The following is a 17,190-nucleotide window of genomic DNA, read 5'->3' as shown; positions in this document are numbered from 1 at the left end:
GGGAGACAGTGAAGGTGATGTTGCTGCCCCCTTGAGGCTCTAAAAAAAAAAAAAAAAAAAAAAAAAAAAAAGCTCTGTGATCCATAAAGGACAATTTGGACTATCTGTCAAAATTGCAACTATATATACCCTTTGGCTCAGCAATTCTATTGCAATAAATCTGTCCTACAAAAATGCTAACATACATGCACAAAGACAAATATACAGATTTTCATTGCAGTGTTGTTTGCACTGGAAAAAAGGAGGAAAGTATCTAGTTAGCTATCAGCTAAGGACCTCAGATATATTGTAGTAAAACTATATAAGCAGAATACCTCAGCAGTTCTTGAAGAGAAAGAAGTATGTTTATATAAACAAAAATGTCCACATTCAATGAATAAATGCAAGCTGTGGAAGTGTATATATAGTATGATGTAATTTTTTTTTTTTTTGAGACAGTCTCACTCTGGCACCCAGAGTAGTGTTCTGTGGCATCACAGCTCACAGCAACTTCAACCTCTTGGGCTCAAGCAACTGTCTTGCCTCAGTTTTTCTATTTTTAGTAGAGATGGGATGTCACTCTTGCTTAGGCTGTTCTTGAACTCCTGAGCTCAGGGAATCCACCCACCTCTGCCTCCCAGAGTGCTAGGATTAGAGGTGTGAGTCACCACCCATGGCCATATGATCTCATTTTTAAAAATGAAAAAGTATATATATATAGTTCTATTTGTGTCTGGCATACAATAGGTATTTGGTAAGTAATTTGTGAAATGAATCAATTATATGTGAATAGAAGACAGTAAAAGGAAACACAACCCTTTTTAAAAAATAGGGGTATATTACTGGGAAGTGACAGCATGGATCTTTTATTTTTCTATGTTTTTGTATTATTTTCATAAGGAGTATTTTTTTTAAGTTGGTTAAAAAAAGAAAATCCACTTACACAAAATAATTAAGAATGCTCAATTCTTTATCAACATTTCCAGGGACATAAAGAATTTAACATCAATCATCGTAGTTCTTTTACCTACATTCAAGGTTGCATTCCGTGGTACCAGACACCTTAGGAGTTTTTTCTTGTTCTCTAAGTTGCTGGTTTAAACTTCTCAACTGCCTGAAGGAAATAATGAAGAACTATGAATGCAGGACCCCCAAGTCCATTTAACACTACACATGTGACAGCCTATCATAAAAGAGAAAACACAGACGTGGTACCCACTATCCTTTAGAGAAGCAGAAGTCCATCTCATCCCCAAAATGAAAGACAAAAATGAAATAAACAAAATAACAAAATCACACTATTATTATTAGAGGGCCTAAAATGATTTTTAAAAGATTGCCTGAAACAGCATAAAACCTCCCATCACTAGAAAAAGGTTGACTGTTATTTTTTCCTCTTTTTTTGTTCTCTTTTTAATGACTTGGTTTTTTTTTTCTTTCTTTTCTTTCCTATCTCCTCTTACAATCTTCTTCTGTCTTTCTGTGTATCTTCATGACTGTAGTCAATCATCTACTTCTTAAGAGATCTGTCACTGCCATAAACTAGAGGCACCGACTGCTATCAGGTATCTATTTGGTTGATGTTTTGTCACACGCACAAATCTAGGCTTCTAGTAATTTCTTTAGTAGATGTCAAAGTTAATGGCCTTACTTAAGTAACAAGAGTGTTAAAAAACGCCAGTCTGCCCTACAATGAATTGCACTATATGAAGCTGCTTTACAAACAGAAATATACAAAAGTGTTCTCTCTACTTCTAAGAAGTTATGACTTAGGGGAAAAAAAGTTTTCCATTACCTTTCCAGAATCACTTACCTGAAGATATTTTACCTTAAAATACTTACTTTCATTACTGAATTTAAATGATAGTAACCTCTCTCATATTATTCTGGATGTGATTAATTCTAGACTGCATCTGTATTAATTCTGGATTGATTAAAGCATTGAACATAAAATATACAAACAAAATCCAAATATACAAGTTTTAGGGGGAAATCTACTTAACCTTGAAGTGAGGAAGGCATTCCTAAGAAAAATCCAGCAACCATCAAGGAAAGGAAAGAGTTAACTACATAAAATTTGAAACTTATTCTAGAAGAGCCTGAAAGAAAACAGTGCCACAGATATAAAACAGATAAGGGGTCCATAACATTTAAAGAGTTCCTAGAAATCATTAAGAAAGGCAACTTAGGCTCGGTACCTGTGGCTCAAGTGGCTAAGGCACCAGCCACATACACCTAAGGTGGCAGGTTCGAATCCAGCCCCAGCCCGCCAAACAACAATGACGGCTGCAACCAAAAAATAGCTGGGCGTTATGGCGGGCACCTGTGGTCCCAGCTACTTGGGAGGCTGAGGCAGGAGACTCACTTGAGCCCAGGAGTTAGAGGTTGCTGTGAGCTGTGATGCCATAGCACTCTACCCAGGGAGACAGCTTGAGGCTCTGTCTCAAAAAACAAAACAAAACAAACAAACAACAAAAACAAACAAACAAAGGCAACTTAGTAAAAAAAAAAAAAAAAAAAGATAAAAGAATGAGTAGTTCACATAAAAAGTAGAAATGGCCTATAAGCATATAATAAAATGTTTGGCTTCACTAATATGAAGAACTGCAAATTTAAAAGAAAAAGATTTTTTGGCCACAGGATCGACCAAACCCACCCTCCCAAAGACCCAAAAAGCCCCCACAAAGTAACTCTTATTGATGATAATATAGGGGAATTAATTATCTCTATTGGTGGGGAGTTTACTGGTATAACCATTTTGGACAACAATTTGGTATCCAACAAAAAGTAAAATGTTTGTCATCTTTGACAAAATTGTTCTATCTCTAGGTCATAGTGTCAGAAATAGTTGTACATGTGCAAAAACATCTATAACCTTGTAAATATATATAAGGATGTTCATAACAGCAACTACTTACTAGTGAGAAGTTGGAAACAAAACACTACATAAATTATGGTACATACATATATGAAATACTAATATAGTTATTAAAAAGAATGAGACAGCTATATGCACTGACATGGAAAGATCTCCAAGGCACATTATGGTGTGAAACAAGGAAGCTGCAGAATAACAGGATAATATGAGCTCATTTTTGTCATAATAAAACTCTGATTTTCTTATGCTTTACAAGAAAGATTGCACAGTAGATCTAGAAAAGGCAGCACTGACTGGTGACCTAGAACTCCAAGTGAAAGCCTTCTGCTATTTTTCCTAAAACAGCAAATGCCAAGGTCCTCCTAGTAAGTGTGACAGAAGCTTTGCCCAACAATCTTTTTGTATGTCCCAAATTCTTTTCTTCCCAAATGCAGCCAAACCTTTCATAACTCACTGCTAGCCTCTCATTCCTACCTTCTTTCTCTTAGTTGAATACTTTACTATTTTCATTAAAAACACTGTGGTTTGGGGACAAACTCTGTTATCCCTTGGTCCCAGGGTGTCTGTAGGCTTCTAACCTTCACTTGTCTCTACTCTCAGAGTGAGTAGCCTCATCTGCCCCTTGGATCCCATCTCCCCCCATACCAGCAGTTCTCAACCTGTGGGTCAGAATTGTATTAAAGGGCCACAGCACTAGGAAGGTTGAGGACCACTGCCCTAGATCCCTAAGGACTCTGCTCCTGGTCTTCCACATCCACACCAACTCCCTTTATCTGCTCCCATATCTCCACCTTCTCCTTCAATGCCTATTCATGTGCCTGAGGCAAGAAGCGTGCTAAAACTCCTCCAATATTTAGGAAAATACTTCCTCCAACCTAACTATACAACTAGATACTCTCTTCCTTCTCATTTGCTCATTCAGGGCCAGGCTTTTATAAAATAATTATTCTATTAAAAAATGATACATGAGGCTGAGGGCAGTGGTGGGTGTCTATAGTCTCAGCCGCTCTGATTATACCTGTGAGAAGCCACTGCACTTCCAACTGGGTAACATAGTAAGACCCTGTCTCTACAAAGAAATTAAAAATAATAATAAAATAAAAATGAAAATCATAAAAAACAGTAAACAATACTTCAAAAATTGATAGTTACACATGATACTTAAAAATATTATGCATTAAATTTAAACATACTTGATTTTAACAAAGGAAAAGAAGAAATGCTGACATTTAGGAAAATGTTTATTAACTTCATTCATTTTTTACATAGTTTTATTAAGATAAAACTGATAGACAATAAAGTGCATAAAATTTGAAGTATATCATTTTATGTTTTGACATGCAGTGAAACCATTATCAGTTAAGATATTCATCACCCGCCAAAGCTTTCTCTTACCTTTTTTTATAACCCTCCTTTTATAGACACACAGCTACCATAGATTAGTTTACACTTTCTAGAATTTTATCTAAGTGCAATCATGCAAGGTATCTAGCAGAACCTCCATAGTTGACCACCTCCCTACATTGACCACCTCCTTAAGTTGACCTAATTGTCATAGACATGTACCACAAATACTTATCACTACAGCAGGCCTAGTTCCTTATGTTGACCACCTCCATATGTTGATCAACTTGTTACAGCTCCTTGGATGGTCAACTTACAGAGGTTCTACTATATTCTTGTAGCCTGGTTTCTTTCACTCAGCTAAATAATTCTGAGATTCATTCATGCTGTTAACAAGTATGAATAGTTACTACATTTTATTGTTGAGTGGTATTCTATTACATGGATATCCACAATTTGTTTATTCATTACCTTAATGACAGACATTTGGATCGTTTGCTATGAACATTCATGAACAATTATTTTGTGTGGCTATATACACTCTAACTTCTTTACAGCAAATACTTAGAAGTGTCTGAATCATAAGACAGATGTATGGTTAATTTCTAAGAAACTGTCCAACTACTTTCCAAAGTTGCCAAACCATTTTACATTCCCACCAGCAGACAGTGAAGTTCCTGTTACTCCATATCCACACTAACACTAAAGATCCTAGCACTCCAGGAGGCCGAGGTAGGAGAATCACTTGAGCTCAGAATTCCAGACCAGCTTGAGCAAGTGCACGACCCTGTCTCTACTAAAAACAAAAAAATTAGCCAGGAGCAATGGCATGCAGTTGTACTCCCAGCTACTGAGGAGGCAAGCAGGAGGCCTGCTTGAGCCTAGGCATTTGTGGGTGCAGTGAGCTATAATGATGCCACTGCATTCCAACCTAGGTGACAGAGAGAGACTAGGACTCGATAAAAAAATAAAATGAAATCGGGTCTTTTGGTATGTAGCCACTCTAAAGGGTGCCCGTGGTATCCTTCTGTGGTTCTAATTTGCATTTTCCTAATGATTAAAGATGATAAACCAGGGCAGTGCCTGTGGCTCAGTGGGTAGGGCGTTGGCCCCATACAGCGAGGGTGGCAGGTTCAAACCCAGCCCTGGCCAAACTGCAATAAAAAAATAGCCAGGTGTTGAGGCGGGTGCCTGTAGTCCCAGCTATTCAGGAGGCTGAGACAAAAGAATTGCCTAAGCCCAGGACTTGGAGGTCACTGTGAGCTGTGACGCCATAGCACTTTACTGAGGGCGATAAAGTGAGACTCTACAAAAAAAAAAAAGAAGATAAACCATCTTTTCATGTTCTTATCTGATAGCTATACATATATATATATATTATACATATATACATATGTATATATACATATATATATATAGGCAAAGTATCTATTCAAATATTTTATCCATTTTTGAATTGGATATTTTAAAATTTATACTCTCTTAGAGAAGTTATAATAGTTCTTTATACAATCTAGATACAGGGCCTTTATCAGATACATATTTTGTAAATATTTTCTTTCTGTCTGTTGGTTGCTTCTTCATTTTTAGGAATAGTGTCTTTTGAGGAGCAAAAATTTTAAATATTGACGAAGTTCAATTTATTCATTTTTTCTTTTCTAGTTACATTTTTTTATTTTGTATTTAAAGAAATCTTTCCAATCCAGAGTCACTAAGATTTTTTCCTATAAGCTCTCTGATTTGTTTCAAGTTAATTTGTATATATGGTAAAGAAGTAAAAGCTGAGGTTCATTTTTTTAAACTATAGTCCTCTAACTGTTTCAGCACTATTTATTAAAAAGACTGTCTTTTCCCCATTCAATTTCTTTGACACTTTTCCCAGAAACTAATAATCTGTATGTATGTTTCTGGACTCTAATCTATTTCTAAGATCTATTTGCCTATCTTTACACCAATGCCACTGTATCCTGATTACTATTATCTTAAAATAGGATAACACTAACTTGGGTTCTTCCTTTCCCAAAGTTGTCTTGTTTTAGATTCTCTGAATTTCTGTGCAAATTTTAGAATCAGCATGATTCTTGCTTGGGCTTTCACTGGAATTACTTAGAATCTAGAGATCAATTTGGGAAGAACTGACATCACACATCTCACATCTATGGAACTGGTTTATCTCTCATTTACATAGGTCTTTAATTTCTCTAAGCAATGTTTTATAGTTTTCATTGGATGGGCCTTACATATCTTATATCAAATTTATTCCTAAATTGTTCATATTTTTTATGCTACACTAAGTAGTACTGATTTTAAATTTCATTTCAAATTATTCACTGCTCATACATAGAAAAACAATTGCCTTTTACTTACTGATCTTGTATCCTGCAACCTTGCTAAGCTCACTTATTAATTCTAGTAGCTGTTTTGTAGATTCATAGGATTTTCTACAAAGACCATCATGTCATCTGTGGATTTACATCTTTTCTTTCCAATGTAGATGGCTTTTATTTATTTTTCTTGCCTTACTGCACTGGTTACAACTTGTAGCACAATATTAAATAGAAATAATAACCGTCATTTGCTGAATAGTATATACAGAGAAAAAAACAAATAGCTAAGCAGAATTTTAAAATAATAGGATAGTACAAACATTATTTTAAAATATTACATGCTGAATTTTAGGATAAGATTTTCACTAAAGGAAAATTAGTGAAACTAGAACTGATAAACTTTATGTAAATATTTCTTTACTTCAAGAAATATTATTCCTAAATAACCTAAAATTCATGAACTATAAAAATGTAGAATTGGGATTCACATTATTAAGAGTACTGGCTCGGCGCCTATGGCTCAAGCGGCTAAGGCGCCAGCCACATACACCCAAGGTGGCAGGTTCGAATCCCCAGCCCGGGCCTGCCAAACAACAATGATGGCTGCAACCAAAAAATGGCCAGGCGTTGTGGCGGGCGCCTGTAGTCCCAGCTACATGGGAGGCTAGGCAGGAGACTCACTTGAGCCCAGGAGTTGGAGGTTGCTGTGAGCTGTGTTGCCATGGCACTCTACCCAGGGGGATAGCTTGAGGCTCTGTCTCAAAAAAAAAAAAAAAAAAGAGTACTAATACATTCTATTCTTTAACTATAATATCCTCAATTGTCTTAGTTCTATGTATAGATTCAACACTCTAATCTATTCCTTCCTTTGAATTCATCTTTTGGTTGATTGGACTTTGCCATTCAAGAGTTTTTTTGCTATTCAAGAGTTTTTTGTTTTGTTTTTACAGGAGTCCAAGAGTGCGGTATTTCCTAAATTCATGCACATTTGACAATATGATTGCTGCCCTTATGCTAAAAGACAGCTGGACCACATTAGAGATTCCTGGGGCATACTTTCTTTCCCTTAGAACTTTGTAAATTATATTCTATGATCCTCTGGCAATTTCAATTACTGTGGAAAGGATGAGGCCAGCCTAGTATTTTTCTCTTTATACATGATTTTCTATTTCTTTTGAATGGCTCCAAAACCTTTTTTTTCCTTATACTTGAGATGTAAGAAAGATTATATTATCTTTAATATATACCTTTTTACCAGCATTATGTCTTGGTGTTGATCATTTTACAAAGTTTTTCTGGGATCTTGCATGAGTCCCATTCATCTGCTGACATAGATCTTTACCTTAGAAAAATTTATCTTTATTTTTATTTTTTAATATAGTCTTGAATCCATTTGTTGTTCTCTTTTTCAGCAATTTTGTATCTTTTGTTTCTTTTCAATATATATCATCTTTATAACAATTTTTTAATATTAAATACTTTTATTTAAAGATTCTGTAAAATAATTTATCATTTCCAATACTTTCACATGAAGTCCCTTTCTTTTTTATAGTTCATTATGCTATATATACCAATAACACCTAATACCCTGAGATGTTCCCTTAGTGCCAAATTTTGGGAACTTTCTCTAGGGACAATGCAATTAAATACTATGAAGAACTTAAATTTTTTTTTTTTTTTTGAGACAGAGTCTCACTATGTCACCCTTGGTAGAGTGCCCTGGCATCATAGCTCACAACAACCTCAAACTCTTGGGCTCAAGTGATTCTCTTGTTTTAGCCTCCCTAGTAGCTGGGACTACAGGTCCCCGCCATAACACCCACCTATTTTTTTTTCCTTTGTTTTATGTTTAGCAGGCCCAGGCTGGGTTCAAACCCACCAGCCAAGTGTATGTGGCCAGCGCCCTAACCACTGAGCTATGGGCACCAAGCCAAGAACTTAAATTTGTAACAGCTCTACTGTTGCCCCAAACTGGCCTTACCTGTTTAAATATTCTTTACCGTTACACCAACACTCCAAATCTGAAGAGACAGGTAACTTTCCAAAAGTCACGCTGCCAAAAAGTTACACATGTGAGGGTTCTGGTTCAGCTGGTTACCACTTGACCCACTTCCTTATCTGTAAAGTGGGTGAACAGAATCTGCCTTGGTTGTGAGAACTACATGCAAATATGAACATGAAGCATCTGCTACACTGCCCGGTCACCACGAGCGCTGTCCTCCTGCTCTAAGTCCTGTGGCAGCACATGAACACATGGTTGCTGTAAGTTTGTAAGAATATTTGATCTTATTAGAGGCACTTCTCTATGACAATTTTTATTGTTCTTTTTCTATTTTGCTTTGTGTGATTTCCTCCAACTTAACCACCATGCAGTCGGTCAATTTAATGAATACTTGTTAGAATGAATGTTAGGCACAATTCTCAAGCAAACTAAAGAGACAAAAGTTCAATCTTCTGAAGTTTAGAAACAGGAAAAAAAAAAAAAAAAGACCTCACCAGGGACTTCAGGGACTTAAGGAAGAAAGAAGGAAGAGTTACTGTTAAATGGGTACAGAGTTTATGTCACAGATAAAAAGTTCTGGCCATAGATAGCAAAGATGTCACTGTGAATGTATTCACTGCCCCTGAAATGTACACTTAAAAATGATTAGAAAGATGAATTATTCATATATATATAAATAAAAACAAATAAGTAAAAAATTTTTAAAGGGTTTTAGGAATAAAAATAACCTAAGTCTGACAGGAAACAATTTTTTTTTGTTTTTCTCTTTTATTTTTCTGAGTTCACCTTTCAAAAATTCACTCACTTTTCTTCTCCTTTTACTGTTTTCCTTCTTTAAGCACTTTCTCTCGATCTCTTTCTCCATCTAAGAGAGATTATATTATCTTTAATTTCCTTGATAGACTATGTTTCAAGCTTTCCTGGATTTTTCTCTCAGAGATCTGTCTTATGATGTTTACTCTTGATCTAATTTTGTCTCTGTTGTCAGTTTATTTTGAATGTTATGCAAAAATCTCTCCTATAAATTTTTTTCTTCCCATGGGCTTTTGTGATGTCACTTTCCTAGTTTTCTTGCTATGTCTCTTATTCTCCTCTGGTTTCTTCCACAGGCTCCTCTTCCTCTGTTCTTTCCTTAAAAAGCTGTTACTGCCCAGCAATTCACCCTTCACTGTGTTCACACTCTAACCTTCTCTATGAATTTACCACTTATATGCTAATAACATATCACATGCTTTTAATCACCATTGTCTCCAGTACCTACAACAGCGTCAGATCTATAGTAAAAGCTCACTAGAAACATGGACAGTGAATAACTCCCAGGTCCACATTTCTATCCTGGGTCTTGTTCCTGTGCTCCAGACTTCTATCATACATATCTCCAGATGACCTGAAAGGAAATTATACATTCAGCACATCTAAATCTTAACTCACAGGCTCTCCTTTTTCCTCTCCTAACTCAAAAAATGAAATAAAACAAACAAACAAATGTATTCTTCCTCTAGTAGCTCCCATCTGGAAAAATTATGTTACCATCTGTTAAATTATAAAAACAGAAACCTGAATGTCATGGTTGACTCCTCCCACTTCCTTTTTTGGTTTTGTGTGGGCACATAATGGTCTTGTATTTGACCATAAAATCAGGAAGTGGTCATGATTCTTTCTTGTCCTGTAAATATTAAGGTGCTCTCTAGCTCAATGACTCTTTAACTAGAGGTTAATATCCACTCCCCCCAACTTCCAGCCAGGAAGTTTAGGAATGCGACAGGGCTTTCAGTGTTCAAAATGAACAGGACACTACAGGCATTTAGTGGGTGGGACTAGGATGGCTAAATGTGAGATGACAGTGTCAGAGACACATAAAACTGTCTAGCCTAAAAGCCAAAAATGCCAAGATGACGGAGAAAAAATGCACCTAGCTATTTTTTTTTAAGCCACAAGATGGCAATAAACTCTAAGAAAGTCCTAGAAGATCACTTTTGTGGCTAAAAGAAACACAGTTTTTCCCAAAGAGGAAAAAAAAAGGATTTTAGTTGAAAATGATAAAAAATACTTTTGAATGAGCCCATGCATTCCAACTTTTATTTGTAATGATGATTATGGATAATTCTTTCCAATAAAGATTACCACATGACACAAAAATTCCAACACAAATGCTGAATACTTTAGAGCAGCAACCTGTGGGTTGCGACCCCTTTGTAACAATGAAAATATACTAAGGTAAATACAGAGGAAGGTTGAGAACCACTGCTTTAGAAGATCAAGTAAATAACAGCAGCAACAGCATGCTGTATAATCTTTCTATTGTAAGGACAGGTAGCCAGAAAGCTCTGGTGCCAAGTCTAAAGAATTACAGTACACATCAAACTAATACTTTTTTTTAAAAATTAAAAATATGTGGTGGCCCATAAAATAGTAAGTCTCATTTTCTTGAATGGTTTATACATGTAAATTAGCTCCTAAGGCAATTCTAAAATAGTCTAAGGAATGGAAATAAATAAGAACAATTGATCTTTCCCATGGTGACAATGTTAAAATAGGGAAATACTCTAAGACTAAGTTTTGGTATACTTGTTTAAGAAACCAATTATTTGATTGTCATTCCTTTAAATAATATACTTTTTTGAATGGCTTACATTCCTTTAATATCATACTTTTGTTCCACAAAATACATCTAAATAGCAAAGTATAAATAACACCCTATTATGCTCTAAAATCAAATTATCTGAGTTTGAGTCTTGACTCTATAACTAGTTAGATATGTAACCTCAGATAAGTTACCTAAACTCTCTGTGACCTAGTTTCCTCATCTACAAAGGAGGACAACATAACACATACTTCACAGAGCCATGGTGAGGATTTGAAGAGATGACGCATAAAAAGGACAATAGCCTGGCACATAACAGACATTCAATAATTGTTAGTAGTACTTGCTGTTCATTGCCATTACTATTTATTCTTATTTTTACTTCAAAAAATTAATGCCATTATGGGTATCTCATGTTATTAGAATTTAAACCCAGCAACCTCATCTTTTATCATAGTAACTACAGGCTAATAATCTCTAGAAAAATAATCCTAAACAAGTAAATCATACTAAATATCACGCCTTGTAGGCTCCAGATCTACAGTACACTGAAGCTACTCTCCAAGTAGGAATCCTATTTAATTGCTTTCCAGTCTATTGAAAAATGTGTGCAGATTCCTGCAGGTCCTGCCTTGTATGCCTATGGCTCATGCAACTGTAACACTCTCTCAGGGTACATTCACAATGCAGTGCTGCAGAAGCACCTGAAAACATATTCCAATTCTCTGCAAAGTACAGTAGAACCTCCATAGCTGATCACCTCCCTATACTGAACACCTCTTTAAACTGACCTAATTTTCATAAGCCAGACATGTACCACATGTACTCAATGAAAATTCCTTATGTTGACCAGTTTATTACAGTCCCTTAGGTAGTCAACTTACAGAGGTTCTACTATACATTAAACAGACACTGGAGTGTTGGCCTTTATGGTCATCACTGAAACATTCAAAGTTAAGCTATTGTTGACAATATGTGAATGATTTCTTCTGTATTTCAAGTTTAGGTTCCTGGTTTACATCTTTCCTTAACAAATTAAGAATGTAATTCCAACAAATTAAGATGACCAAAGGAAAAAAATACCTAAAAATTTAAATAAGGTGTCTCTATGTTTAAGTATGGTGAGGCTACTAGTGCTCACCTTTACTGGTTCTCCTTTCCTTCCTGGGTGTAACAAAGAAGGAAAGGAGAAAGTATGGGAAATATGGATTACATGTCTGTGATATTATGAGATATATATATATGTTTTCAGCCATGGTTTCTGGACCCTAAATCCCATACCCATTATTATGCCCTAAGTGACTAAAATAATAAGCATTTCTTTTGTTGAAGTATTTGGCCATTTTGTCCAAAGCAGCTTCAGATCAGCTTCTAAGTGGTGAAGGCGAAAAATAGTTTTTTATTATTATCAGGGTACTTTAAGCCTCAGGAGCAGGCCTCAGCTCTCTCTGATCTTCTCTTGCCCTCCTTTTACCAGCTCCTTTTTCTCCCCCAAGGCAGGTCAAAGAACTAAAAATTCACTCTAATCTTCCCCTACCTTTCTGTCTCAGAGCTAGCCATGAAGAAATTCTCTGACCCGATTACAGGTTACAAGACCCCCCACTTCAGAAGAGGTCCTGCCCCATGTCTGGGAGGAATGAATGCTACAGAGAAAAGCTAAGCAGAATCTCAACAGAATTGAGATTTCCCACTCAGCCTACTGGTATCAGATCATGCCCCTTTTGTCCAATGACATTTCAACATGGTTGTCCATGCTTCAATCATGGCTTCCAACCAAGTCTCCACAGAAGGCCTAAGAGGACAGTTACAAAGAGCTTTCACACAGCTGAACACATGGAGGTTCCTAGAAGGAGATGTACCTGAAAAGGAGATAGAAGCTCCACATCCCTTATTGCACACCTTGCCTTAGGCATCTCTTCATTTGTAGCCTCTGTAATACCCTTTATAACAAAGTAGTAAACATAAGTATTTCCTTGCTTGAGTTCTGTGAGCTGCTCTAGCAAATTAATCAAACCCAAAAAGGGTATCAAGGGAACCTCAGTTTATAGCCAGGAGGTCAGAAGCACTTGTAAAATAACCTTTGGCTTCCAATTAGCATGGGAAGTGGGGCTCAATCTTGTGGGACTAGGCCCTCAACCTGTGGAGTCTGACACTTATCTCTAGATGGATAGTGTTGGAATTGAATTGGAGGACATCCAGGTGGTGTCTGCTGCACAAGTGACTGCCGCTGGCTGGTGGGGAGAAATCCCCACACATTTGGTCACAGAAGTGTTCTGTGTGGATTGCTGTAGTATGAGAGCAGAAGAAAAACAATTTGTTTTCCAAAGCAATATCCCAGACATTTCTATCAGGCAGGGCCATGTGCCTTAGTTTATTTAGCCAATTAAATGTATGTGGTAGTCAGACAGTCGCTTCTGAGCCACGTCATTTAAGAATGACCTGTTGCCATATCCACATTCTATTTTTTCCTGAAAACAGAGACAGTGACTTCACAGAACGGAAGAAACCTGGACCCTGAAGTACAGTACAACAGAGAGCCTCCAATGACCCATGGTGGCATGAGGGAGAAATAAACTTCTGCTATGCTGTGCCACTGAAATTTAGAAGTTTGTTACTACAGCATAACATAGACTAGCTTGATAAATGCACGAGAGGACTTCATATGTTCCTATCTGCACACTACCAAACAAGCAACAACAGAGGTAGAAAAGGTGGAAGAAAATACATGCCAGTGGACAGAAGTATGGGAAATGGAAAATGGGAAAGAAAGTAGAAATACAGTAAGACAGCGAATTTATTTTCCTTAGGAAGTTCTAGATATTTCACCTGGTACCTCTGTTCTGGCCATGAGACATCTTTGCATACAGACAAAAATAATCAAAGAGCAATTCTTACCTTCGTAACTGAGCATTTTCTCTTCTTAATGGTTGCATGGCCAGTGCTATTTCAAATTGGATATCTGTAATTCCATTTACTGCTGGAAGCACAGATACACATGCCTCCACTTCTGTAACCAACCTATGAACTTCTGAGTCTTCTACAAAAGGCAGAAAAAGGAGTAGAATCATTATTATAAATTATTTTTGGATAAGATTATTACATATTACTAAAGATCTTTATACCTCATAAAAATATTTAGCAATATGTACATACTTATTAGGTATGAATAGATTCAACTCCATTATTATTCTTATTTCTTCTGTCCTGCTGCTTATATTAATATTTGCTAACTCAGAATAATTCTAAAGAAATTAACTTCAGTACATTAAAGATAAATTTTAGATCCCAGGATTATTATATTAGAATTTTTTTCAGTTGAAGAGTCATGTAGGCATGTGGTTTACATCTGGTTCACACTTACCAAAGGACTACAGTAGACTCCTATGATTACCACAGGGTTCCCTATAAATGTTTATAGTATAAACATTCACAATAGGACATGGCATAAGCAAAAAGTTTACTTTAGGTGACTAATTCAGTAAAATATTGAGTGAGGGTCTGCTTGAATAAGATTTCATTATTTAACTTTCTAAAATAGATTTAACACAACCAGCCACTCCTCATTTGATGTGACATCAAAAGAAAAACCATTTTTGTTACTAATTGTGGAGAGTGGATGTTTTTGGATGTAGCAAACAGAAGTATAGAAGGGTATATTTTGTATATTCTGCCTCCTCACTCCCACTCAAATTTTCTATGGACTGAAAATATTTAACATTACATATTAACTGCTTGATATCCAAAAGAGGTTTAAAGTTTGTGTATTCTAAGGTACAAAAACGTATTCAGTGTCTGGGCGCAGAGGCTCACACCTATAGTTCTAGCACTTTAGAAGGCCAGGAGTTGGAGAACAGCCTGAGCAAGACAAAAACCCCTGTCTCTACAAAAGACAGAAAATTATGGTGTTGCATGCCCATGCTCCCAGCTACACTTGGGAGGCTGAGGTAGGAGAATCACTTGAGCCCACAAGTTTAAGGTTGTAGGCAAGCTATAATGACATCCCTACACTCTAACCTGGGCGACAGAGCAAGACTCTGTCTTAAAAAAAAAAAAATTAATTCAGTTCCACAGATACTTTCACATTCTGATGAAAAGTACATGCACACAGTAAATAATGTGCCCATTTAGTTACCAAGTAATCGTCTACTATTCTTTTGTAGAGTAGTTTTACTCATGGACTTTAAAGGCAGGAGACTTGGGTTCCACCACTTTCTAAAGAAATAACCTTAGCCAAATTACTTAATTCCTTTTCTTTTTTCAAGTTAATCTTTTGAAAAAAATGTACTTATTGGCCCGGTGCAGTGGCTCAAGCCTGTAAGTTTGAGACCAGGCTGAGCAAGAATGAGACTCCATCTCTACTAAAAAAAAAACAAAACAAAAACAAACAAAAAAACCCCCAGAAAAACCTAGCTGGACATGGTGGTAGATGCCTGCAGTCCCAGCTACTTAGGAGACTGAGGCAAGAGGGTCCCTTGAGCGCGAGACTTTGAGGCTGCTGTGAGTTATGATGACACCATGGCACTCTACCCAGGACAACAAGAGTGAGACACTGATTTGCTGGGCTCAGTGGCTCCTGCCTGTAATCCTAACAAACTGGGAGGCCGAGGCAGGTGGATTGCCTGAGCTCATAGGTTCAAGACCAGCCTGAGCAAGAGCAAGACCTCATTTCTAAAAATAGCCAGGCATTATGGTAGGTACCTGTTGTCCCAGATACTTGGGAGGCTGAGACAAGAGGATCACTTGAGTCCAAGAATTTGAGGTTACTGTGAGCTATGAATGTCACAGCACTCTGCCAAGGGCAACAAAAAGAGACTCTGTCTCTAAAAAAAATAAATAAATAAAAGAGTGAGACTCTGTCTCAAAAGAAAAAAATTTGTTTATTTAAACTGACAAAATTTGTATAATTTACCATGCACATGCACAGAAGGTTGCTTTGAAATATTTATACACTGTGGAATGGTCAAACTGAGCTAATTAACTTATATTTACTTTATACATTCTTTTTTTGTGGTTAAAAAACACTTAAAATCTACTCTCATCAATTTTCAAGAACACAATACATTGTTATTAACTATAGTCACCATGCTGTAAAATAAATCTCTTTGCCTTCTGCCTCCTACCTAACTGAAATTTTATGTCCTTTGACCAACATCTAAATAACTTAACTCTGGAAGCCTGGGTTTCTTCATGATTAAATGGAGATAAAAATAGTACCTCACAAGGTTGCTGAGAAGATTAAATGAGATACTGTTCTCCAAGCCTCAGTTTCCTCATCTGTAAAATGGGAGCGGTAATAGTACCACATAGGGTTGCTGTGAGGATTAAACGAGATAATGCATATAAAACACTTAGCACAGTGCTGGGCACCTGGCAAGTGTTCAGTAAATGATAGCTAACAATATTAAGTATTTTATTATGAGAATGGTAGTAAGTTAGATCTAAAAACACAGCAATTTTAATATACTAAACCTTTCTTGCTAAACATTCATATTGCATTTTAAGATTTTTTTCTTTCTTGGTCAGTCTGTAAAGTTAGTTATTCATCCAGTGCTTCCATAATCATTATGTTTTCCAAGTTATACACAAATGCATACCTTAGTCCAAATAAAACCCATTACTTTAGAATATGTATACCGAATAAAATCAAAGGAATATAACCAGGCTCAAAGACATTTTTTCTGGATTTAAGGAAAAAATCCTAAAAATAAACTGAAAAAGGCAAAAAAAGTTTTGGGTAACTTCTCAAAGTGTTAAAATGAATTGTTTAACATGAATTGTTAAATAATACATGTGTTAACAGTTGGTTATTAAAAGAAATGATGGAAAGGAAGTCTGAATCTTTTTCAAATAGGAAAAATAATCAGTACATTCTAGGGAGTTAGTCATCTTTAGAAGTCCTCTAATGATTAACATTTTATCTGTACAAATTCTCTTTGGTTGAATCTTTTTTTTGAGACAGAGTCTCACTATGTCACCCTGAGTAGAGTGCCATGGTGTCACAGCTCACAGCAACCTCAAACTCTTGGGCTTAAGCGATTCTCTTGCCTCAGCCTCCCAAGTAGCTGGGACTATAGGC

General features: G+C 36.3%; 1 protein-coding gene across 1 annotated transcript in view; it reads right to left on the bottom strand.

Moving 5' to 3' along the window:
* Positions 1-17,190, bottom strand: part of CCDC14 (coiled-coil domain containing 14) — a 46,354-nt gene that overhangs the window by 9,332 nt on the left and 19,832 nt on the right. The window contains exons 9-10 of the mRNA XM_023516293.1: positions 14,010-14,148; positions 1,011-1,093 (exon numbers count right to left, since the gene is read on the bottom strand). Of these exons, the coding sequence (XP_023372061.1) occupies positions 1,011-1,093; positions 14,010-14,148 (222 nt within the window). The remainder of the gene's footprint in view (positions 1-1,010; positions 1,094-14,009; positions 14,149-17,190) is intronic.

This window comes from Otolemur garnettii, unplaced genomic scaffold, assembly GCF_000181295.1.
Source record: "Otolemur garnettii isolate 467f Iridium unplaced genomic scaffold, OtoGar3 scaffold00089, whole genome shotgun sequence".
In the NCBI taxonomy this organism is placed as follows: domain Eukaryota; kingdom Metazoa; phylum Chordata; class Mammalia; order Primates; family Galagidae; genus Otolemur; species Otolemur garnettii.
Note: the sequence above shows the minus strand (reverse complement) of the source record. Positions and strands in the feature narration are given on the sequence as shown.